At 42.5% G+C, this 25,911-nt stretch overlaps 1 protein-coding gene across 3 annotated transcripts in view; it reads left to right on the forward strand.

Moving 5' to 3' along the window:
* TGFBR2 (transforming growth factor beta receptor 2) overlaps positions 1-19,784 on the forward strand; it is a 64,756-nt gene extending 44,972 nt beyond the window's left edge. For all 3 annotated transcript variants that reach the window (XM_051612900.1, XM_051612901.1, XM_051612899.1), the window contains 4 exons: positions 2,357-3,156; positions 7,004-7,145; positions 14,540-14,667; positions 17,966-19,784. In XM_051612900.1, coding sequence (XP_051468860.1) covers positions 2,357-3,156; positions 7,004-7,145; positions 14,540-14,667; positions 17,966-18,145 — 1,250 coding nt within the window. In that variant the 3' untranslated portion in view covers positions 18,146-19,784. The remainder of the gene's footprint in view (positions 1-2,356; positions 3,157-7,003; positions 7,146-14,539; positions 14,668-17,965) is intronic.
* Positions 19,785-25,911: the final 6,127 nt, after the last annotated feature.

Genomic DNA, 25,911 nt, shown 5'->3' on the forward strand with positions numbered 1-25,911 from the left:
ATTTTTAATCCCTCATTTAGAAAGCCACTTGTATTTCAGATATCTGGGCTATGTATTTCAGCTGTGTGACAAAGAAAAAGGGCTTAAAGAGCCCTAAAGAGGCATGTTCATCTTTGTTAAAAACCATATACCATAGGATATAGATTACATATTTCTCAGTTCCATGAGCAGGGTCCATGGAACTTCAAGCATGCTTTTCTGTGGTCAAGAAAAAAAAAAAGCAAAACAAGCAAACAAAAAACCCAACCCAAAAAACCCAACCCAATACAGAACTATTTTATCTGGGGTGTTTCACAAGTTTTTATAAAGCAGATTTTCTGAGAGAAAGAATGCACATGGGAATAAGCAATGCAAATCTTCTGTTTGCTGACAGTGACATTGGATTTTGTAAATATACTACTCCAGAAGATGTAATTTAAAAAATGTTGAGGTTTTTTTTTCACTTCTTCAACATGTGGAGAAGCAGAAGTGATGGCTGTAGTCTGTGATGAACTTTTAATTTATTTATTTTTTTAATTTAAGAACTTTAAAATTTACTAACATTTCATTGCCTAGGAAAATAACTTGAGAATAAGGATTTGTGGGTTTCATAGGTGTGGAAGAAGAGATTGGCTTAAAATGTTCTTTTGAATGCAGGAAATACATTCTTTGTAGATGCTGCTAGTGAATGCCACTGACTAGCTGGGAATGTCAGTGCTAGAGAGAGACTTCCTCTTGAAACCCTATGAGAGAGGTTAGGATTGAATTACTTGTTCTACATCTGGTTGGTGAACCTTTCAGAGGAAACATCCTGGTTCAGGACTTCTTCCGAATAAAGAATATATTCTTCAGGTGTCCCATCACCTGCCTTTAAGTAGCTGATAGCTCCTGCTGCCTGTTGGCTGTTTCCAGTGGAAAAGTGATTACAAGTTAAATTGGAGGGTCAGAGGTACCACTTGTTCTAATTGTAAACTCTTTTCCCCACCCCTTTCAGCATTGCTGACCTTCATTCTGAGAGGCACAGAGTAGGGGAAACAAACTTGTGGCAAATATAGTCAATGGCCACTTCCTTTCAGAGCCTGTTAAACTTTTCCTTTTCGTATTGACTTATTTGGCCTGATACACAGAACCTGAGTCAGTGACATTGCTGTAAGCATCAGCCAGAGCATTGTGCTGCCAACACAAGCCATTTGATTAACTCTGGTTACAGCTTCAATTGTTTTAGTCCATTCAGGTTAGACTCCTGAGGCTTCTTCCAATCAACCCCCTCCCTCATGGAAAGATGATGTAGTACATTTGCTCTGACTCAAAGGAAGAAATAGACTGGGAGAGTACATTTCCATGTGTATGATCAAATCAAGTTCAGATAAACTCTGACCCTCATTCTTTAATCTGTTTCAGAATAAAACAGTTTCCTTTTAATCTGTTTATCTTCCCTAAGAAATACTCCACTGCGTCACTTCTAGAGGTGACAGGGCAGCTTTCATCTCTACAATAATGATTTGTACCATTCCCAGAACATCTCAGAATATGTCCCTGCTGTTCTTCTATTCCCTCTATGTTCCACCTAAGAATGTGTTAGTGTGTGGACTGCACCAGCTACAGAGTTTGAAGTGAACCATCTACTGTTTTAAAAAAGGAGACCCAGTGTACAGCCAGCAAGTGACACACAGAGGAAGTTTTCAGATATGTAAATCCATGCAAAAAGTACATGGGAGGAGTGACAATTCTGATGTATCATACATGCCTGATTGTTCTAGCAACACTCTTTCACAAAGTATCAGAATGAGTTTTGTTTTTCAGATGTGTATGCAGGTATACCTATTGTACCTGAATACTAACATGCAGTAGTTCTGTGCAGAGAGGCTTCCTGAAGATGTCTTTATATGGATCCCTCTGAAATATGCTGGGTCTGGAGTGATAACTGGGCAAGTGGGAATTCACATGCTGCATTGCCTATATGTTTATTTTAGAAAAATTAACATGTTCTAGTAATTATCGGTTAAAGAGGCAGATCTGACAAGAAAACATTGACAGAGTTAAGTGCAGGAGACTTTGGTTATTGTATTCAGGAAGGTGGAGGTTTAATCCATAATGTATTAAGAGCCTGAGATAAGAACAAAGCTACTAAATTGTATTAGGTTCTTGCTCATTTGGTTCTTACTTTTTATAAAATAAGCAGACAGGGAGGTCCTGGAAAGTGGAGGCCTATATGCAAACCAATATTTTGAAGTAAGAAAGCAGTGATAGTTTTACTGTTATAGCAGGAGATCATGTATTGCACTCTGGATAAAAAATTATAATTATTGACAGCCTCCTGTATACATAAAGCTGTGGTATCATGTAATGTATGCTTCCCTTCTTTTCTTCTTTACAGCTGACCCTCATAAGCCAGAGGAGAAAGATGAAATTTCCAAAGTCACAATCATAAGTCTTGTCCCATTACTGGTGATTTCTGTTGCTGTGATTGTTATCTTTTATGCCTACCGCACTCATAAGAAGAGGAAGCTCAACAAGGCATGGGAGAAGAATGTTAAGCCCAGGAAACATACAGACTGCAGTGATGTTTGTGCCATTATGTTAGATGATGACCGTTCAGACATCAGCTCTACCTGTGCCAACAACATCAACCACAACACAGAATTGCTGCCTATTGAGTTGGACATTGTTGTTGGCAAAGGAAGGTTTGCTGAAGTGTATAAAGCCAAATTGAAGCAAAACACATCAGAGCAGTATGAAACTGTGGCAGTTAAGATTTTCCCCTACGAAGAATATGCCTCCTGGAAAACTGAGAAGGACATTTTTTCAGATGTAAACCTCAAGCATGAGAACATACTCCAGTTCTTGACAGCAGAGGAGCGTAAGACAGATCTTGGTAAACAGTATTGGTTGATTACTGCCTTCCATGCTAGAGGAAACTTGCAGGAATATCTCACACGGCACATTATCAGCTGGGAGGACCTCTGGAAACTGGGTGGATCCTTGGCCCGAGGGATTGCCCATCTTCATAGTGATCATACACCCTGTGGTCGCCCCAAAACACCTATTGTGCACAGAGACCTCAAAAGTTCTAACATCCTGGTGAAAAATGATTTAACGTGCTGTCTGTGTGACTTCGGGTTATCCCTGAGGCTGGACCCTTCTCTGTCTGTGGATGACTTGGCTAACAGTGGGCAGGTAAGTTAAAAGTTTGGAGGGGAGGGAGGTGTTTTACTAGTTGATATGTCAGTTTATGGGGTGAAAAGAGGAAAAAAACGTTATGCTACCGTATCTACTTAAAATAATTTAAAATTACTGTAGAAGAAGTGAAAGGCTCTAATCCTAACATTAGAACAACAGTGAGAGGAGTGCAAATGTTGGTTTTGTTATGACTGGAGGGCTGCATATGTAAACGATGCAAGCATCCTCTTTATTCACTGAAGCTAAGCATGTATAAGCTTGTTAACAATTGTTTGTGGTGCTGCTGCAATGTACAGACACACATACGATAAAGATGTGCTTTCACATTGTGAGATTGTGCCACAGTTTTCATGCCTGATAGCATTACAGTTTTGTATGAGTAGATCCACACCTGGTGTGCTGCAGAATATGTGAAGTCAGTCTTCTATCTTTAAGAGGTATAAGCAGATAACTAGCGTGAAAGATAATCAGTTTAAAAGGCAAAAAATAAACTTGCTTTAGATTGTGGTACATTCTCCATATGCAGGCAAATACAAGAATGTTTATAAATGCTTTGAAGATTAATTTTTTAAAGTATATCTCTTAAGTATTTGCTCTTCTAATGAAAACTCCTGCAGTATAAATTGAGACCATTTGTTAGGTTAATTAGTTCCTAGTTATTTAATTATATATATGCTTATATATTAATTTTTATATTTATATTTTATACACAGGTATAAAAAGCCTATCTGTTTACGCTGACTTTTGCTTCACATGGAACTAGTATTTTGGTTTAGAATGTTTTAAGGGACAGCTGTTCAGATAGTAGTGCTCTGTTGAGTTCATAGGAGCTTTGCTGTTGTTTACCTAATGAAGATCTCTCTTTGAAATTCTTAGCGAGAGGCAAGTGACCTGGTCTCATTTTAAGAATGTTTATCAACCAGACCTGGGAGTGAATTATACCAGTGGAGACATATTTAAAATAATACAGACACCACTCACAGTTACCTATCATTGCTCTGTAGCATGCCAGACCTTTTTGGAGTTCAGGGAAGTGAATCTATTTGGGGGTTACCCAAATAGTGTTATTTTTCTCTCTGACAAGGAGTATGATGGTGTGAAGTCACTCCACTTCAACCTCAACCTTGTTTCTTCTAGGCACGCAAGCACTGCCCACTTCAATTTCCCAACATGCCAACTTTAGTGCTGTAGCTTGCGCCAGAGGGATCTCGCACCAGGATTTTCCTCATGCATTCTAAATTTTACCTTTGATTCAAACCCTTCCCACCAGGAGGTCCAGTTTTGTAAAGTATATAATGGAGCTGACCCAAATTTTAATTTTAATAGACCTCTAGCTTCCTATGAAATAAACAAAAGGCTTAAGTATTTTGCCATTTCTCTAGTCAGCCTTAGACAGCAATATTCAAGGCAAGTTGTTGAGGTTACAATGCCATCTTCTTTCTGACCTACCCAGCTACCTTCTGTGTCATGCAAAGGTAGCCATTGTTGACTATAAAATACCAAAGACCTTAGTGACTGCCTGGAAACAATCTTTTTTTCTATTAACACCTTTGCAGTTTCTTCAGTTTGGCCATCCATGGTGGTTAATATTTACAGACATTACTTAATATGATCACATAAATCTGGACCTTTGTCCCACTGTGTTCAAATGGCTGGTAGGTGTTTGCAAGGCCAGCAGTTTCTCACCTCAGCAGCATCAGATGGTCTCCCTAATCAGATAAAGAAGAGTATCTGCCACCCCTCTGACTGACAGACCTCAGGGCACAAAGCATCTCCTTCAACAGTTTGAAAGAAATGCAAGGTCTCCAGTAAAAAAAGGTTCAAACGTCATAAAAATTATAATGTACTGCAGGAACAGATACAGTCCTTCACTAGAAGTTTTGGAGAAGCAAGAATTGAAAGCAGACTGGTACTTGCAAAGCGAAAGCATATCCAGACTCCAGAGAGGAGTTAATTTTTGGAGTTTAGGTACCTAAAATGCCTTTGAGACTCAGCAGACATGTTTCTGCAGGATATAGGAAAGATATCTTTGACCCAAAGACTTAATAATCTAAATGCAGATAAAAGGACATAAGCAAAGTGAAACACATGATAAATTCTAAGCAGGATGGAAATTGGATTGGCTTGATAGCATTCTTCAAGTAATTTTATTTTTTCTTTGCATTTCCCTCTGTACTTTTAGTTACAGGGCTTCATCCTCCATTGCCCAGCCAAGCTGCAGAAAAATGTTCACTGCTGCAAGGAGGGTGCAAAATTCCAGACCAGAACAGCACTTTTTTGCCAGTGTTAAGAATCTGTATTTAGACATAATTAACTCTTGTTAAAATCAGCAGGGTTTGGGGGTGTGGGACTGTGGGCCATAGTGTACAGGTAACCCTTCTTAAGATTTGGATGGGGTCTGTTTGGGGAAGAAGCTGTGTATAGAGGAACAAAGAGGTTAGGAACAGTCTCTTCTGCAGAGTTTCCATATGCTCATGTTTTGTAGGGAAAAGAGATGTTGGTCACCTCAGTAGTGCTGAGACATGTTTGACCCAAGTACCCATTCACTGTATGCTCATGTGCTTGGTCTTGAGTTCATCACAGAGTCCATGTAATAGGGAATTTAACTTTGATCACACAGTGTTTTTTTCTGTGCTCCATTTATAAAGGCTTTAATACTACAACTATTTGGATATTCTGACACAGGAAATCACTGCTTTTGCAGGGTCTTGTGACAAAGCTATGTCGTTGATCTTTCCTGCTGTCTTCTTATGGTGCACTGCACTTTTTTTGTGGAACATCTCCCCATTTGCTCTGAGCCTGGGGTATGATAAGATGTGTTTACAAAAGCTTGTAAAATGGATGTTGTAGAGCTCTCTCAGGACTGTATATTTACTGTGTAGCTGCCTGCCATTGCAGACCCTGTAACTGATCTTTTGCAGTTCTGCTTGCCACTGGGCTCTGGAATGATTGCTGTAATGCAAATAACCCATTTAAATCACAGGTCCTACAGCATCACACACTTGTGCCTGTTCATCTCTGTGATTAACCAGACTCAAATCTGAATCTACCTTTGCCTTATGAAAGAGTTTCTATGTTTGCAGTTTTTTCAAATGGGATGTTTTTTTACACCTACCCAGTGAAGACCTTGTCATTTGAGAGCAACTGTTGAATGATCCAAAAATTCTTCCTTAAATCCTTTTTTTGGTATAAAAACAGATGTTGAAACTTTGCCTTCCGTAATGAAAGGTCATAATCTAGATCTCAGCAAAGCTGCTAAAATCATTGCTGAAAATTTCTCAGTATGAATAAAGTGTATGAGAACAGCTTTTCAAACAAAGGGAATGATTTTTTGTTTCCATTCAAATGTGTGCTTCTGTATTCAGCATTTGTGTATTTGGTTTCTTCTGCCAGGCCTGCATTTACCACATTCCTTTTAAGCCTGCTAGAAAAAGAAATAGCTAACACTGTAATATGCAGAGCAATAGGATACAATGTGTTCCTAGCTTATGTGAAAGACTCTCAGTCAGTGGCAATTGTTTCAGGCCCAAAGGGCAGAGTTTATCTGTGAACAGTAGAAGGGTGAGGAAGCTTGTCAGTGTCAAAATTATTTGCTTAAGGAACTAAAAAGAGCTAATTTTTTATTATTTTTTTTTACTAAGGGAGGTGCAAGTAAATTGGTAGTCAGGACACTGCCAGATTCCCCTGGCAGCAGACAATATGACCTGTGCCAAGTATGGCCTGAATTTTTGGATACATGTCAAATGGCACCATTTTTGTGAAAGCTGAAGTTAAATCACAGCAGAATCCAAAACATGAATTACAATTGCAGCTCCTGCACTCTCCCCTGTCTCCTCTCCTGTAGGTTGGCACAGCAAGGTACATGGCCCCTGAGGTTCTGGAGTCCAGGATGAACCTGGAGAATGTGGAGTCCTTCAAACAAACAGATGTGTACTCCATGGCTTTGGTCCTCTGGGAAATGACATCTCGCTGTAATGGCGTCGGAGGTAAGTGTAATCTGTTTTCTTCTCTCTGTAAGTCTGTTTAGAAACACATGCTCTCATGGTTGTCTGGGGAGGAGGTGATTCTTTTTACCTCACTCTATTTTTTCCAGTGTCTCTGGATGCTGTAAATTAACAGGCCTTTGGTAGTATGAGATGTACATGCACATGACCAGGCCTGAAGAACAAGCACCTGAGTGCACACAAAAATTGTTCCTTGATCGGTGTAAGGATTGGTTAAGCAGACCACTTTTAAATATTAATGTCTGTTTTTTTCCTATAACATCTTGAGTAGCCATGAGTTGACTCAGTCTGTTTGGCCTTGCCCAATTGGAAATATCAAGACCAATAAGTAATAAATGCCTCCCTTTAACTTTCGTGGAATGTTAATTCTGAAGCAGTACTGGTTTGTGCTAGAAATCAGAAAAGTTTCTGTTGAGATATCTGCATTACATATTGCCATATTCAAAGATTTTCACCTTACTTCAAGGACTAAAATGAGACTAAGTTACATATGAAAATTCTTCAGTCTGCTAGAATTGTACATTCATTCTAACAAAAACTGCTGCACAATCCAGGGCTCTCACAGGCAGTCCAAGGAGTGAGGCTGTAAAAGGTAACACTAATGCGGATATTATAGTAGATATGGAACTATAATTTGGTTTGTTTCCCTTCTTCCAAAACCACAGAGGCTCGCTTTTCATTGCACTTGGCATGGTTCCATCTTGAAAAGCTGCCACGGAGACAGGACAGTCATGCAGGCTAGAGTACGAACATAGTGTACAGGAGGGAAACCAGTGTCCCATGGGAAGATGTGCATAGCAGCTTCTTGTTTCTCTACTAACATCCGTGGGATACCACAAGGGTGCCCATGGAGGTCTCTGAAGCCACTCTGGACAGTGGCTGTGTGGCTGCCTCGCAGTGTCCATGTGCAGGAGGGAGAAATGCCTCCACCTCAGTCTCCTCCTGTGTCTGACCAGCATTTGGTCTTGCTGGGTGGGCTGGATTGTGGGCAACAGATTTGCCCCAGCTTGCACCCTGCCGGGAAAGCTACAAAGCAAGTATGTGTGCAGAAAGCTAGAGCTAGCATAAAAGCATGAAAAAAAAGAAAAAAAAAGAAAAAAAAAAAAAAGTCTTTTCTAGTTAAACATTTCGGGGAAAAAAACATTTGGTGCTTCAGGAGCTGAACCTCAGTCTGGGATATTCCAAGGCAAACCTATCCACATTTAACTGTCATGGTCATGCTTGTTTCTAAGTGCATTGGCACAACATCAGCCTTTCATTAGCACTTTGTAAATGTGGCTGAGGAGATTTAAAACCAGAGAAAAAGGATCTTCGCCCTGTCTCTTGAGCTCTCTCTGTTTCTTGCATTTAGGAACTCACCTTATTAATATAAATATGAGCGATTCACTGTGGATTCTTTCATCTTTGCTGATGCCCAAGTCTCTTCCTGTTCATATTTGCTGAGTAGGGCAAAATGGGGATTGTGGCAAAAGCAAACCTTATTACTGCTGTTCTCAGAAGGCAACTGCCTAAAAGAGGATATAAAGGGAGTTTCATAAGGAAGGAAAATCACCAACATGTTTAGCTAGAAGAGACTAACCCATTATAACCTTGAGAAGAAGAGCTGAAGTCATCTCAGGAAAAGGAAAGATTTCTCTGGTCTAGCATGCACTTTGCTTTGAAGCTTAACCTCTGCCCACATCTGATTTTCCCTATTAATTTTGTCCCTTCATCATCCTCATCTCCAGAAACACATTTCTTTAATATTGTTTCCCTATTTCAGTCACTTTTCCAGGGATTAAGTCCCCAGCAAAAACACAGGAGTATTTGGGCAGATCTGTAGGAGGTGGAACTTGGGCTTAGCGTCCCCACCCAGAGCAGTTAAATGCAACTCCCAGGAGGTAGCTCCCTTAACTTGTCACTGGTACTGAACTGCAGCAGCATTGCATGGTTCCTCTCATTTCCCTCTTAGATTTTCCCCTGGTTCATGCAGTCTGGCTATCTTTGCAACCAGCTGGTGAAATACCCTTACAGTGATTCATTACTACAACTCCCCCTCTGCTTTCTCTCTCCATCTGTCACTCGCGAGACTCCCTCCTCTCCTCTCAGCCTTCCTCAGGAGATGCCTCCACTCACGCAAACCCCTTTTCTTCCTAAACTGAGATAAATTACCTCAAGTTTAAGCTGGAGTAGGCTGACCTGACTGCAGCCAGTCTTTCCAAAGGAGCCTAAAAGATGTAGGCACCATCTTTGCAGGGCAGGCTTGACTCCGGTGCCTCTCCTGGTCATTAGAGAAAGCCCATGGCAGCTTAGAGGGTAGAAGTGGCGATCTAAGCTGAGGCAGCAGCATTAGCAACTTTCATCAGGGAGGGAAGCATGTGGGGGGTGCTAACTGCCTTTCAGTCATGTAAAGGTAAAACGACTTACTTCTTTTACAAAGGTAGCTCTCAGGATTCATTTGTCAGCGTGCAGGTGTTTGGTGAGTGTGGGAGGCAGTGGAAGCAAATCTTTTCACTACAGCAGCTTTGTCAAACATAGTCTCCCCGCTATGCCAGGCCTTTTCAGTCAGCAGACGTTTAAACAAAAATACCCAGCAGCATAATGCATACTGTGAAGCTGCTGTAGTAAATAAGCAGGTGGGGATTGGCTTTTGAGAAAGGCCATCATGTTCATTGTTACTTTGTTGTGCTAAATATGGAGAAGCAGAAATGGGACACGAGGGAAAGGGAAACAGAGGCAAAGATCGAGTTTGACTGATTTTTCACTGGAGTATAATTTAAGAGGCATATTTAGAAACTCAGCAATACTACTTTGGGGAGAACTTCAACTGTTCCACACTGCTGTTAACTTGGTATTTCATTCAGCACAACAGCTGTGCACCAGATGCTGCACGTTGCAAGAAATATAATTTTCATCTAAACCACTTGCTTTCAGAGCAACACAGCTTTGGTGACTGAGGCAAGTATAATTTCTCTGACAGCCTCCTAGAAAGAAAAGAAAACCATCTGGTTTGTATCGAAGCTGCTACGGGTGGGGGACTGTTGGGGATGGCAGGGAAGGAGAGGAAAGGGAGCTTCTGGGTGCGTGGAGTTGCTAAAGTGGGAGAAGAGAAATTCCTCAGAAAATGGCGATGTTTTTCATGCAGTATTGTACTCCCTGGTATGGTGTCTGGTTTCGGTATAGCAGCAGAGCTTTGTTTGAAATGGCAGCCTTGCTTTACCAGAGCTGTGTGTAATGTGAATAAAATCACTAATCTTATGCTTACTTGGAAAGAGTTTGTGGCAGCAGGGAGCATTTTGATAGCCTGTACAGCAGGGCTGTGCATGTGCTTTGGGCCCTGAGGTGGCTGCAGCTGAGGCCTGTTTTTAAGCCTTTCCCTCTGTGGAGCAGAGCCCAGTTAGGACATATCTGCACTGCTCTGACTTGTGGTGGCCTGTAACCCCGAGCTGGTACATCCATACAGTGCAGCATCACCCTGTAACAGTAACTCAGGTCCTCGAAATTTTCTACCTGTCACCACAATGCTACATGCAAGGTAGCAAGCTCTGTCCTTCAACAAGCCCAGCCAGCAGATAAACACTCGCTGCATGTTGGGTGCTGGTGTGCTTATGTGCTCTGCGTTCCTCTACTTTCCCACCTCAGGATCCAGCATGCAGTGACTAAGCAGCCTGTAACCATATGCTGATGGCAGAGCTCTTGCACTCCCAAACCTTTGGAAAGGAGACTGATCATCAAATGTGAAGTCACTTAAAACATGTCTGTGCAAGGGAAACTGCATGTTGAGCTCACCCCTCCCAACTCATCCTCACCTTTCCCAGTGAGCGTTTGTATTCTGAAGGAACAGAGCAGGGAACCTAGGGTGAATGTGAAGCATTTGACAGCTCCTTAAACTTGGCAATGAAGTGGCTGTTGAGCCTCTGCGTAGTTCCTTTGTGAAATAGTTAAGTAGACCCACTATCCAATATACCTCTAGAATGAAGAAAGACATCATCTGCCCACACACGCAGGTGGGTGGGTGTGCATGACCTGTTGCAGTAGCTCCACCATCAATTGATTTATCCCCTTCTGTGGCTCCCCCTGTGTAAACTCTAAAAGGGAGAGGCATTTCAAAAAGATCTAAAATTCCTGAACACAAGCCCACTGCTGTGGACTGTGCTCCACAGTTGATTTTTACTGGACTTCTGTCACCTCACTCCTGCTTTGATTCTACAAATGAGCCTTCATCTTCCAGCAGTTGTCATCCCACAGAAATCAGCAAGACAGATCACATGAAGGAATGTTTACAGGGTTTGCTGCTATGCTGTTCTGACCCAGAGGAAGAGAACCTCACTGCAAAGAGCTTAGAACAGTAAAAGATCATGAGTGAGGCATATTTTTCTTGAGGAACCCAGGGCCAATTTTTCCAAAGCATTCATCAGGAACAACAAATAGATTTTCTGTAATGTCTCTGTTTAGGGCTGAAAATTCAATCCCAGCCTTTCCGAGAGTTATGGCCAGGCCAATGTCAAAAGCAAACAGAGGTACAGTGATTATTAGTGCAAAGTAGCTCACAACCATAAAGATGAAATGCTGAAGGTTGAAGCTGAAGGAACCCTATGATTACTGAATGCTGGAGGTGCTGTAGTTCGTGGTACCAGAGGTATTTATGATACTTCAGCCAGTTGTCATTTTTAGTGCCTAACTGGCCTAAAAAAAATCAAAAGAAATATGTAAGGCATGAAAAACAGATGCAGCATCTGTGTACAGCTGTGCACAAGGAGATAGGCACAAACATTTTAACCTTCCTCAAACTGACATCTGTTACATCTACTGTAGCACATCAATATGATACATTAATAACCCCAACTATTATTGCAAAACCTGCCTGGCACCTGAGATTCCACAGCATAAGGATGATTTACTGTGAGAGGATTCTGTTGGCTTTTCTTTCTAAGGGAAAGAGAAGCAAGATAATGAATAGGAAGAAAATGTTGCATGCTTTTCAAACTGGGGGAAGGCACAACTGAATTACTATAAAGTTATTACAGTGAATTGGCATCTGACTTCAATTTGTCTTTCTTTACCATAAAAAAACCCACCCAAAACCAACAAAAAAATCTGAACTTGAAAAACCTATTCAGTCTTTATATTTGAAAGAGGAATACTCATAGCATACAAAGAATTTCTCAAACATGGAAAATGTGTTACAAGCCTATCAATTCCCTGGGAAGGTTTCCCTTCCCCCATTTGGACCGTCTTGTGAACCTGAATGGCATCAGATGAAGCTCGGTGAGAGGGAACACATCAGCACTGCAGCACCAGCTTCACTCTGTTGAACAGACTCCTCTGACTCCTCATAGCACGAGAAGATATTAGAGCCTTGGCTGATGTCCATGAGCGCTACCATAATCAAACCATGACTGATGGAGATGGTGTAGGAAATGGGCGTCTAGGTCACGCTATTTAAATTTTCCCAGGAAACTTCAATATTTTGGTTTGCTTTTAAAGTAGAGGTATCTGCTTTGTAATCATTGTGCATCTGCTGCACATGAATCCAGATCTGACCAATGAGATGGCAGCTTCCCAATTAACCTCTAGGGCTAGAGTCTTGTAAGTTTACTTTGGCTGAGTAATCTCTTAACACAGATTAATGCAGGTGAAAGTGGTATGACTTCTTGCAGAGGGATAGAAAGCAAAGCAGACTTTGCCCTTAAGTCTTAAAGAAAGTGATTTACATATGAGAAGATAGGAGTTGTGTTTCAGGACTATATCCACTCTTCAGAGCATTTTGTGGCCAGTGGCCAGCACCAGACAGTTCAGGAGAAGGGAGACAGAGCTCTGCAGGAGGCATCTGTGAGGTGATCTGCTGCATTGAACACACAGTTGTTTGCAGCTGGATGTCTAAATACTGAACTTTAAAGTACAAGGATCAATGTCCATTCAAAAATGTTTGGTATCATATCTTGGCTATTCTTTTTAAGCATTAGAAATTCCCTCTCTTTTTCTGTAGCCTATAGTCTTCATCTCGTGGCCATCATGTGGAAATGAAATTTATGGCCTGACTCTAAGGCTTTGGAGAAAATTCCACCTTTTAACTCTGTTCATTACTACCTTGTTTTTATCATGAGACGTGTCAATCGGAAGGATCTGACCTGTCTTATATTTATCATTAGTTACTTTCAGTATTTTACCATATGATTTCTTACCTTTCTCTCCAAATAAAACAAAGCCAAGCTTTAGATGTTCTTTCCATTTTTTCTAAGCCTTTAATAATTCTTATCACCCTTCTTGGAGCTTCTTTTTACCCCTTGAGCAGCACTGGACGCTGCATTTGAACTTTGGTTGTAGCATTACACAACAGTGCTGTCTGCCATCTCGTTCATCTCTCTTCACACATCTCCTGGGCACTCGCATTCTTCAGACTGCCTTGTAGATTACACTTCAGATTTCTTGCCCTCAATTAATTCCTAGAAAGAAATATGAGGCAGTAGAACAGGCCAACTTTATAAATCTTCATCTAATACTCGCAAGTCATTAGTGAGTGAAGTCTCCATCTGTTCTCAAAGAAACCACAGCATTTTCTACACTGTGTCAGCATCTACTGTAATATTTCCGCTCTCAGAGATTTCTTGAGTTTTCTCCAAAGGTCCCATATGTCTGCCTCTTCCTTTCTCCAAAGAAAAGTAAAGAAAATATGCAACATGCAGACAAAAGCTATAATGGCAGCAACCCCTTCAGGAAGCTGTGCCCCTACATCATAGGCCAAAACTGGCCCATTTTGGGAAAGAGGCCTAAAATAAAAGCAGACTACTACTTTCTATGAGGGAACATGGCTCAATAATAAACAAGGGTGGTGTAGCAGCTTCAAGCACTGCTTCTTGCTGCATCTTTGTCCTTTTCAAGCAACTGTTTCCTGCTAGCAATCTGGCACATTAGTATCAACCATGACCTAGACAGATTTCAGTTTATATTTCACCTGGTAAGCATGTGTGGACTCTGTGGGACCTAAGGGAGACCAAAGTAACCCTTTCTTGCAAGCCTGGCTCAGGCAAAACTCACCTTGAAGCTCCTATGTGTTCTGCTTCAGCACAGATTAAAAGGCTCACAAACCATTATAGGTTACTGTGCTGCTCTGACTGTTGCTAATATGATTATGTACTAAAGTGTTTAAATGAAAATTGTTTAGTTGGCTAGGAAAGAAAAAGGGAGTGAGAAAGGGAGTGTGTGGGAGAAACACATTTGAAACATTTTTAAAAATGCCAGCTGGCTTTGCTTTGTTTGGAGCTGGTCAAGCAGAACAGTGGCACTGAGCAGCTAATCAGTAGCTCCTACTGCTCCAGAGAACAGCCAGCTCCCTTCACACTTGGCACCAGCACAGCACAGCTGAATACCCTTGTGTTTGCTTATTCTCTTGGCAGAAGTGAAAGAGTACGAGCCCCCGTTTGGCTCTAAAGTGAGAGAACACCCCTGCGTGGAAAGCATGAAGGACAACGTCCTAAGAGACAGAGGGCGACCTGAGATCCCCAGCTCCTGGCTTAACCATCAGGTAAGAGCACCACATGTGAGCAACTGGGAGCTGCACTGTACATGTAGCTCTGCCTGAGCCTCAACTCAGTGTCCTGCCCTACAAGCTGGACCTCTCTTTTGTACAGATTAGACCTCTGTCACACAGTGACACCTGTGCTGCCATGGTTCAGACACCAGAGTGCTCTGCACCATGCCTACCCCAAAGCCCTGGAATTTCTGTTGCCCACCAGTGTAATCTAAAAGTGGTCAAAACAAAAAGATTGGAAACCTGAGACCCAACAATCATCCAGACAGCCACAGAATAATTAGGGCCTTAAAGCACAGCATGTGCAGGCTCTGAAAGGTCAAATAGAACAACTTCACACATGGGCCCCTTCAGCGGAGAAAACGAATCTCAGTACTTTATCATGGAGAGCAGCCATGGTTGTATCCCAGCTGTTGACAGGTTTAAGAAAATAGGAAATAAGTCTTCAGCAAGCCAGTCTGTTTTTATTCGGGTTGCACATTAGCAGTCCATTTCCGTTGCATGTTGTGAAGCACTCTGTCAGCTTTACCCATTCACGGACACCATGGCTGCACTTCCTAAGTGGTTGTTGCACCCCAGTTTATCAGTAGATGAAACTGAATGGAAACAAGCCAAATAAATACATTTCTTCACCTCTGCTCTGAGCAGTTTTATCAGAAGAGATAAAATGAGAATCGTTTCAGGAGAAAAGAGGCTTGGCTGTTCCACTTGTCAATGAAATATGTTGAGTGGTCTTTACAGACAAAAGGAAAGCATTGTGAACAGTTATAAAAGCTCAGGCAACCAAGATCAGCCAGTATTTCCATCAGGAGCAATGTAACACTCCTTTTTTTGTTTCATTTGAGATACTAAGATCACAGTCTAACACCTACTTAGGAAAGGCCGAGTGAGTGACCAAAATAAGTCTTTTTTCTAATGAAGAACAACACATCTGTCGCGTGATGACTGAGTGCAGCCCCTTTGTGGAGCTACAGGCTTACTCCTTATGTGGTCATCTGTGATGAGCAGGGCTATTGAGGAGGGGTGCTTTAAGCTGGGAGGAGAGCTGTATTTTGAGGGAAACCTACACATCTGATGTTACGAGTACTAAAAAGCCTTTGACATTTCTAGGATCTATGGATACAATCATCTTCTAAATGGAAGTTGAGCCAGGAAGGAGAAAGTATACTAATGCTTATCTTTATAGAAAAGAAGTGGTTGCACAAATTTTATAAAAATTGTGGATGAGTTGGTAAAAGGGATCGTCAGTTGACTGCAGTTGTTTGTTTCCTCTGAAGCTGAGATGAAGTCCAAACCGGTAATGCACCTGTGGTACTTTAGAAGAGCACAATCAGCAAAGAAGAAGAGAAACTGGAGCCATTTGGGAGATAAAATTAAATGGTAGAAAAGGCTTAAAATTATGAACAGTGTGAGAACATTTATGGGGATATGCAAAAGACATGGTCTTGTGTGAAAAAAAGTTAAAGGATAGAGAACTGGTTAAGGAAACAGCAAAACAACAGGAAGATCTGTGGTCAGCAAGCTTGAAGATAATCACAATTTTCTCAAGAGCAAAAGGAAATCTAATTTAGTACCAATCTATTGCGGGATATGAAAGAAAGACACTATTTGTGCTAATGCAAAGGCAGACATGGTCAGCAAATATATTTGTTCTGCATTTGTGGAGAGTCAGATGATGTACATAGAACAGAAGGTGATGAAAACCCCCTATAAAGCAGAAGTCACTGGCACTTCAAGCCTTGTTAGGTGCAGTGTTAGGTGTCCCAGAGACTTGGCTGCACTCAGGGCAGGGCTACTTCTGTGGACACTGTGGCAGGACACTGTATTACATGGTGGAAGAAACAGGCAGTACCACCTTGGAGAGAAGTGTCCAGAAGCTCATTTCATGCACAGCCAAGGATAATGGCAAGCATAGCTGTGCCAGCATGCCCAGGACACCTGGACAGGGAAGCACTGAAGCAGCTGGCAGCAAGCCAGAGTGTGTGGAGTGCTGTAAGAGACACTGTGTATTTTGTCACCTTTAAATTTCCATAGCCAGTAAGATGATTACAAATTTGGACCGAGGTGTCCTGCATTTGACTTCAGAGATTTCTGCCCTTTGTAAAACCCAGACCTCAGGCTGCCCCAAGTACTGGGAGAGCCACAGTCCTGTGCTTCTGTGTCACCAGGACAGGCACAGCTGGTTCCAGCCATGTTCAGTCTACAGCAAGAAATGGATGCCTGATAACATACTCACAGGACATGTAATGAAGGTGGATTTAATTCCCTTCATCTCACTCCCTTCAGCATTTCACATTACGCCGGCTAAAATGCAGTGACGCATCAGCTTCCACAGGGCTGTGACAGTTTGCAGCAGCTGAGGATCTGCTTTGAAGTCCACAGAAGTTGCTCTCACTGTAATGGCTCTTCCATATTCATTTCCTTCCTCTGCAGTCGTGTTTTTGTAATGAACTCATTATTCATCGTGATAAAATTCTGGAATGGATTTACATATTACAGTTTTTCCCCCCCTTAATGAGATTTGTTGCGCTATTGATTTCAAGTTAATGTTTAATATTTAATTTAATTTACTGCTTGTAATTTCAGTGCCAGCAGAAAACTAATGTTATTTGTATATAGACAATAACGTTCTGCTATTAACATTGACATCAGTCAACATCAGCAATTAGGTAAATTATGCAATTAATGCAGTCTTATGAAATGCTATTTTTTTAAATAAGAAGTTTAAGATAAATCCTACTTAATGGGCTTTTAGTGTCATAAAGCAAAGCACACAATTTCCTGGCAAATACTACATGTTTATAAATGCAACTGTTTTTTGCTCCTGTAAACATGTGCATCAGCATTGAAATGAAGGTTAAATAGTTACATCTGTGAGTGGCATGTGTTTAAGTGTTTGTGGGACTGCGGCCCATATTTGCACATAGATTTAGTTAGTCTGCAAGGAATTCATTGTGGCCTGCTATTGCCGGCAATCAGGATTTTGGGCAAAAAAAACAAATGGAATTCAGGCACACAAAGGCATGAGTTGAGCGGGAAGTCATGTTATCCAAGAATTCTGATCATATTTATTTTTTTAAAAAACCACAAACTACTTGATTCTTTAGCACTAATCCAAAGCATCATTTGCTGTTGTTATAACAGTATCAGAACGTATGCCCAGAAATGACAGGCACCTCCAGACAAATGTGAATAACCCCTGAACTTCAGAGGGCCCTAAAGCAACTCTCACACATAGGCTTTGGTGGTGCCTGGCCCCATCATGTCTCCTGTCTCTGTGCTCTCTCTGCAGGGCATCCAGATGGTGTGTGAAACTCTCATTGAGTGCTGGGACCATGACCCCGAGGCTCGGCTCACGGCGCAGTGCGTTGCGGAGCGCTTCAGTGAGTTCAAGCACCACGACAAGCTCTCAGGAAGAAGCTGTTCGGAGGAGAAGATCCCTGAAGATGGCTCTGTCACCACTGCCAAGTAGCATGCACCCAAGAGCTCCAAAGTGGAGGGAAGTTGCTCCTAGATGCATTCACCTTGGCAAAGGAAGAAGTCTCGATCGGTGCCTTGACTTGCTTCCTGGAGGACTGAGGCTGTCACTACTCCCGTTAGACTCTGGCTCCAGACAGGGAGAAGTTTTCATGGGAATTAAAAGCTGGGGAGTAGGTATAATATCCTAGCATTGGCTGCCAGCATCATGCCATAGGAGGAGCTATGTATGTTAGCACTTCCTCAGGAAACGAGATTTGAAAATAGCCAATAACATTATGCACTTTATTAATGCCTGTATATAACTATGAAATTGCTATTTTTATATATATATACACATATATATAAATAAAATGTGTGTATATGTATATATATATATCTATATCTATAAACAGCCATGCTCTGAAAAAAAAGAGTTTCTAAAAAGAGTGCTTCCAGGAAATTACCAGTGTGTTAGAGAACCCTCCCTCTTCGGGAAGGAGCTTGAGGAGACTGGCATAGCACGGCACCAGCAGTTAGGCACTAAACACTCTGCCAAAAAGTTAGGAATAATATGTGCTAAGAAGATGGCTTTCAAAGCGTGTGCTGTGACCTCCTGGCTGTGGCCCTGCAGTTCACAGTTGCAGTAGCAGCGTCACAGCAGACCAGCCAATTTGGCTTTGCAGTTGTACCTCTGCATTCCTATCTGCAGCACGTTTTGGAAGGTTCAGGGATGCCTTTGCCCTCTCACCTTATCCCCAGTGCCTTCATAGCATCCCAGAATGGGAATGTGAAGAGGTTTGGTCCCTCCCACACGTTTCCATACAGAGGTCGTTAATGTATGTTTATTGCTTTGAATTCGTGCTGCTTGCAAGCAGGTTGCAAGACATCAGCGGGTTGTTTTCCCCTCCTCCCACCCCCACCACCAAACCATACCCAAGACAAGGCCAGCAATAATCCAAGCAGATGTTTTATATTTGCTGTGCGTTCTGAGTGCAGGCAGTACTTTTTTTTTTTTTTTTTCCTTCCTCTTACCTTGATTGTGTTATTATAAATGAAACATTTTTTTCCCTGTACAGCATGTCTAACTGCTTGACACACCACAGTATGACTCTGTTCCATGCTGTCTAGAGAAAAGTAAGAGACAATGGTCAGTGCCTTTATTTTTGCAAAAGGACCTTGGAGGTAAGGGAAAGCTCCGTTCTCCAAAATGTTTAAGACAGTTAACATCACATTAGGCCTATATAAATGACAGCAGTGTGCTTAATAAGTGCTAACAATTTTGTCTTCAGGAGTTTTGCAGTGATTTCCACACACACACCCCCACACCCCCCCCCCTTTTTTTTTCTTTTTTTTTAATCCGGTGCCATTTATTAAACCCCTTTGACAGATAAACATCGATACTCATCAAGCAGACATTGCCATGGAAGTCAAGAGGAATCAAGATTATTCAAATAGGAGTTATGATTTATGATGACAAGGATTTTATTTGAAATGGGTTTGGATCTGTTTCCTCCCCTTCCCCCGTTTTAACCGAACCACTCAGAAATACTTAAACAGGCCGAGAAAAGCCTCAACAGCAGCAGTGGAGGCCACAATGTGAGATTTCCAAGGGGGAAGGGATGATCTGTATTTTGTGAGGATGCGAGGGGTGGGCAGAGGCGAGGGGTCTGGGGTAGGGGGCAAGGAGGGGAGCGGGGAGGACCCCTTCCTCTTCCTCCATCCACGTGGTGAGTCAAGGAATGGCGACCGGTAGTTCCTGACAATACTGACAGTTTTATGTTTGGGTGTGTTGTTTTGGTTTTGTTTGTTTTTTTTTTTACTACTACACATAAAGGAAAAAAATTGGTTCTTTTAAGGAATATTTCACCTGTACATCATGTATGAAATAGGAATGTGAACAATATATACTCTAGTATATCAAATGTTTCAAGCACTTAACTTGCTTTGTAAACAATTTTGGGGTGTTTTTTTGTCTGTTTTGTTTTTATAAATCAAATGTTTATCGGAGCAAATAAAATAACACCAACTCACGTTTGTCTTTAATCTTCGGAACATCCAGAATAGGGAGAGAGCTCTTCCTACAGTGAACCCTATCAAAAAATGAATGCTCAGCAAGTCCTTTGCTGCTTTGTCCTGCTTTGCTAATGACATCTTCCCCTGGTCTCCATTCTGCCCTTCAGCAGAACAGCACTAGCAGATCTCCAAACATGCTGTCCCATTATGCCTTACAGTTTAAAACCTTCACTAGTCTCAGGGTAGAGGAAGGAGAACAGGATTCATGGCTTATGCTGTCCTACTTTTAGGTTGCTCAGTTCTCAGTGCAGCTAAGTTAAAGCTAAGTTCTCAGTGCACCTTTGTTTTGGTGTTGGTATTAAAGTGAGCCAGAAGACAGCCCATTTAATCTGTGTCACTGAAAAGTGTATGATTAATGTGCTTGTGCCTTACAGCTACTACTCTCCAGTCAGAGCTTTCACCTTTATAACCCAATACCCCTTCCATGGAAGACATGCAGAACACAAGGACCACATAAACAAAGAGCAAACTACCTCCCTCCCCTCAAAATAATTGCCTCAAAAGTGACTTAGGTTGAGGTTAAGCCTATACACAGGATGCAGCCCACTAGTGCCTGATTCAGACATCTGAGACTCTCCAGCTATCAACATTTTTCCCAGGAGATGTACATTGGTGCAAAAACCTGCACCAGAGTCATGCTTGGCTGGGCTGAATAGCTCCTTTTGAACCTTCAGTTCAGCATTCCCCAAACAAGTGCCCAAGTGTAACTGAGGCTGGCAGGGATCTCTGATTCAGGAACTGTGCTCGCTGGTCATCTGGTTCAAAACAGGCAGCTTAGCTCAGTTTGCTCAAGACCTCCTTGATTTTTTGAGTATGTTCAATGCTAATGATTTCACAGCCTCCCTGGGCACCTGGTGCTCCAAACAGAGCAACACACATAGCCAGTGCCAGGTGTCATGCAAAGCACAGCAGCCACACCTAGACATCTAGCAAAATGGGGGCTTTGTGAGGAAGGCCTGGCATACGTGCACCCGTAGGCAGGGAGCTGCAGATGACCAGCTCTTCCTCCAAGCTAGCTACCCTCTGCCTTGTGTTACTAGACGAAAAATCAAACTGCAGAGTGAGGATGCTCTGCAGCCAGCTGAAACCAGCTGCCCAGGGACAACATGGAGGGGCCTTCAGAGACCCACGCTGCGGAGCTGCTGCCAAGGGTGCAGTCAGGACAGGATCCACACCAGCTGCAAGGCAGCACTGCCAGCACCAGCTGTAGTTGTTCCAACACTGAGGGACAGTGGGATGCTCCACAGCCCCAGAAAACATTAATGGTGCAGCATTCCCTTCTCTCACGTTCCTTCAGTGAAAGCCATGTACAAAATACCGCTCATCTCCCCTGTGGGCAGGCAAAGCCTCACTGCCCAGACCTCCGTGGTTTCTGGCAGTGCTTGGACCAGCCCTAGGCAAGCCTAGCGTCACTGTGGTCAGCCTCAGCAGCTATTGGGGCACTGGTGGCAGTCGGCACCCCTCCCCAGGCCTCACCACTGGGCACCTCTTGGCAAAGATCTTCAAGCCCTGAGAATGACAGTGGCTCAAAGGCCAAGTCTTTTTGGCATAACAAGGCAAACGAGTGTCGTAAAAATAAATGTAAAGTGCATTAAGAAATGTAAATGTAGCAGGCCTCTTCAGAGACCTTTCAGTTTTGAAATGAAATACAAAATATCCTTGAAGTAAGGTACATTATATCCTTCTAATATTTTTTTCAATTAAGACTTTTTTTTTTTTTAATCTTAAATAAGGTATTCAACATCCTTCTGTAAGCAGCTCTTAATTAGCATGTCAATCAGCATTTTATCGTTAGGGTACACAGCAAGGAGGCTCCAGCTGTGCAATGCAGGAGGCTGTCCTGCACTGGGTTTACTACTGAACCATGCAATGGGCTAAACTGGATGGCAAAGTTTCCTGGTGCAGCCTGCCTCTGTGTTACCAGTTCATACAACTCCCAGCACAATGGGAATTTGACCCCCTTCTAGAATATTCCCAACTGCTACTGGAATAGTCATGAACAATAAAAGAAGTAAAAAATCCTGACCCAGCTCCTGAGGGAGAAAAAAAGCAAAGAAAAAGGGAGACATTAAGACATCCTTATTCTGAATGCTCCTGGAAACAAACTGGGCCACATGTCGAGCACCTGCAATATCGTCCTCAAGCCAGCTGTGCTGGGCCCCAAGGGCTTCCTCTGCTTCCAGAGGAACACTGATTAATTTATTTCCTGATTCTTAGCTCTGTCTCTCTCTCTCTCTTGCTTCTCTTTTTTTTTTTTTTTCCTCTTTTTTTTTGGCATTGTGTTTTTAATAAAATGCTGCCTGTGGCAATTTTTCCCTCCAGCCACAAAAAAGATGGAGCAAATTCTGTTCCAGACTGCCTGCTTGCTGTTTCTGAACGTAGCTTGGCTGTGTTCATGCTGCTTATTACTTGGCAAACACTCAGGCAAGTGGGTGCACACCATGTGCATGTTCAGAAGGCTCTTGCTGGAGGGTGTGCCAAAAATTCCTGCTTCATCCTGGGTCGGTACAAGTAAAGCACTACACTGCAGGATTTTGATGGAGATTTTTCAAGCACCTGCGTCCTACTGGGTTATATTTCTCAACATGACCCACAAGACCCAGTTGGCCTGAGCCCACAGTGTCCCAGCCCAGATGTCTATACTGCATTTCCTCACAGGGCCTAGACCTATTGACACCTTTCACCTATTTTTGACCTCTAGCAGCTGAAAAGCATTGCTCACGGGCAGAAAGCTGAAGACAAAGTCAGTGATTTGTTGAAATACAGGCAAGTTGTGAGACTTCTGGGAGGACTGAGCTCAGGAAATAGATTTAAAACTCTTGACTAATGAATGCTTTGAGCACTATCTAATCCCTTCATTAAGAAGCAAAGGCAAAAAGCAGCTCATACATTATCTGCTGTGAACTTTTTGATTAGTTATAATGGTGATAAACAAATCTCTTCAGACAATTGCATTCATGTATCTAAATTATTAAACAATAAAATGGCCACCTGATCAACTCAGCTTGATTAACTCCCATTGCTGAAAGGTTTTTTTCCACAAACATGCTGCTATGTGACAGCAGGTAGAGCAAAGATGCCCAGCAGCTCTTCCCAGGTGAGCCATCCCGTCTGTTTCATAAGAGGGACTACTCACAGCAGAAAACACTCTCCCTCTTCCTTTGCTGCTACAAGGCACTCCTGTAGAAGAAGGAACAAAAAGCAATTCAGCCCACTTTCTTTTTTTATCCATCTGTGGCTTCAAGCCCAGGTTGCCACTGACCCCTCCCTGCCACCTTCAGGTGCTTGAATGGGGGTGGCACAGTGCCCATCCTCCTGCCTCCAGTTTTGGATCGGGGTGCTGGTCTATCTCTCATGATAGCAACTCATGGTATTTGTGTTTCAGAACAAGATCTGTGTCAGGTATCAGGGTTTAAACATTTGGCTCAGCCCTGCACAACCTCCCACATTTGTCTCGCCTTTGCTTCTGCTCCAGCTGTAGCTATGTCCTTCTTTGTGCATCCCTTCTCCACCCCCTCAGAAGGGACCCTCCTGACCTCCAGGATCTGTCCTCTGGAAACAGCACCTGAATAAATCCATCGCATACACCTGTTCAATACACCTCCACGTTGCTTATTCAGGGCAGAAGCAATGCAGAGGAAGCAAAGGCCAAAATACACATCATATGTGTTTCTAACCAGCTTGCACATAGGTGGTAGGCAGATCTCAGGCCAGGCTTGCCAGCATTGTGATCCAGCATGAGTGGTTGAGTGAGGATCCCCAGACCAGGGCACTCGCCTTAGTTTTCTCAAAGAGAGGACACCCACATCATCCCCTCCTGGCACTCACAGGGTGACACTTCCACCAGTTTGATGTCACAAACACCTCACATAACCGCCTTGCTTTGCCCTCAACTCTCAGCATGTGCTTCCCCCCATACCCTCGGTCCCCTTCCATGAATCCCACCCCCTGAGCCATGAAAGAAAACACCCCTAGAGCATTTACAACTATGGGGGGGGGGGGGGGGAGAGGCAGGGGGAAGAGGAGAGGGGGGAGGTTCTATAGTGTCAGTTCAGTCACCTTTGAAATGTCCCTGTTTTTGCAGAGCACCTCAGCCACCAGCTGGCTGCATGCAGGGTTTAGAGAAGTGCTTTATTTAGGATGATCTAAACCAACATGGGATGCAGGACATGTTATCAGAGCTGTGGAAGCAGATCTCCACACCACAACCCCCCAAGACAAAGCCCAAACCTGGTACTTTCCATCTCTCACAAAGAGCTCCAGAAACAGACTTCCTTCTGTTAGAAATAAACCAGGATCTTCACACTTCAGCCTTGTGGGAGACCATTTAAGCCTAGAAAATGTTTATAGAATGTATTGATTGTATTTAATTCCTGCTTTGGCTTGAAGCTAGAAGCTGTCTTTCTAGTTCTCAAACAGAAGACAGTATAAACCTCACCTGAGATAAACATCTGTCTGTGGCTGCAAATGTTTAGCTCTTGGAGGTTGGTCTTTACCTACTGACTTCCTTAAACAGGGTACCGATTCTCTTCAACTGAGATACTTTCTTTCCATCAGCCATTCAGTGTTCCTAGAGGCAGAAGAAAGTAGGCCATATCTTTAATTGGCTAAAAGGTTTTGAACAGGACATGAATCTCATATCAGGACTTTTAATTTTTTTAGTTGTTAAGCCTTGTACACTTCTACACAGACTTGCTTACATGCTTTGGCTACAAGTCCTTTTGCTCATCTAATCCCCGTGTGAGAGGCAGGAGCAATATTTCTGTAACATGACAACATCACCAACACTCCAGCCTCACCACTGAGAAGGAGTTTGAAGAAGTAACTTGCAGGGGATTAGACTGAAGTTTTTCTTGTAATGCTTTGAATGGCACAAAATGCTCCCCTGTTTTAAGACATTAATGGCATCTCCCATTAAGCATTCAGTTGTTTATCCTGAGTAGTTCTGGAAAGGACTTGTATGCCTTATTAATGAAGAGGAGGTGGAGAGGAAGGAAAGCCATTTGATTTTAATGCAGGCATGTTAACATTCATTTTCTTGTCTTGAAATAATTTCTGGAATGGTTGCTTTAAGAATCTAATCTTAACAAAGCCATAGGAAATGGAAGAAAGAATTTAAATTAACTTACTTCATCCATTTATAAATTGTTTAGGTTAATCATAGTAAACTAAACAGGATTCAGCCATACTTAAACACAGCCTTTGCACAAGTATAAACTGTTTATTATAGCCATGACACACAACCAGACAAAATTCATTCCTGATCTGGGGAAGAGTCTGATTTGGTTTTATTAGCTCTAGAGGAAAACATTTGGGCAGAAGAAGGTTTGCTTCTCAATGTTCAGTAATACTCACCCACAAGCAAGCAAGTGATGCAGTAGAGTCTTGCCATCTTCATCACACAGCAGCTTGGCCTGAGGCTGGCTCCTCAGGCAGGACAGGCCCTTTGCAGGGGGAGCGGGGCTGCCCAGGGTGCCACAGGGAGCCCAAGCACAGGCAACGAATGGTCAGACAGCTGAAGCTTAGAGAGATGAATCCCACTCAGTGTACCTTCATGGTCTTGCATTAAGAGATATTTAGTGAGACTGTAACACTACTGAGGTCAAGAGGTCTGACTTCAGCGATTTGACCTATTACATCTATGGATTATAAGCAGATTTTTAGTGTAATGTGCTTTTCACACCGACCTACGGAGAGGGACCATAG

The sequence above is a fragment of the Apus apus genome, chromosome 2 (genome assembly GCF_020740795.1).
Source record: "Apus apus isolate bApuApu2 chromosome 2, bApuApu2.pri.cur, whole genome shotgun sequence".
NCBI classification, from domain to species: Eukaryota; Metazoa; Chordata; class Aves; order Apodiformes; family Apodidae; genus Apus; species Apus apus.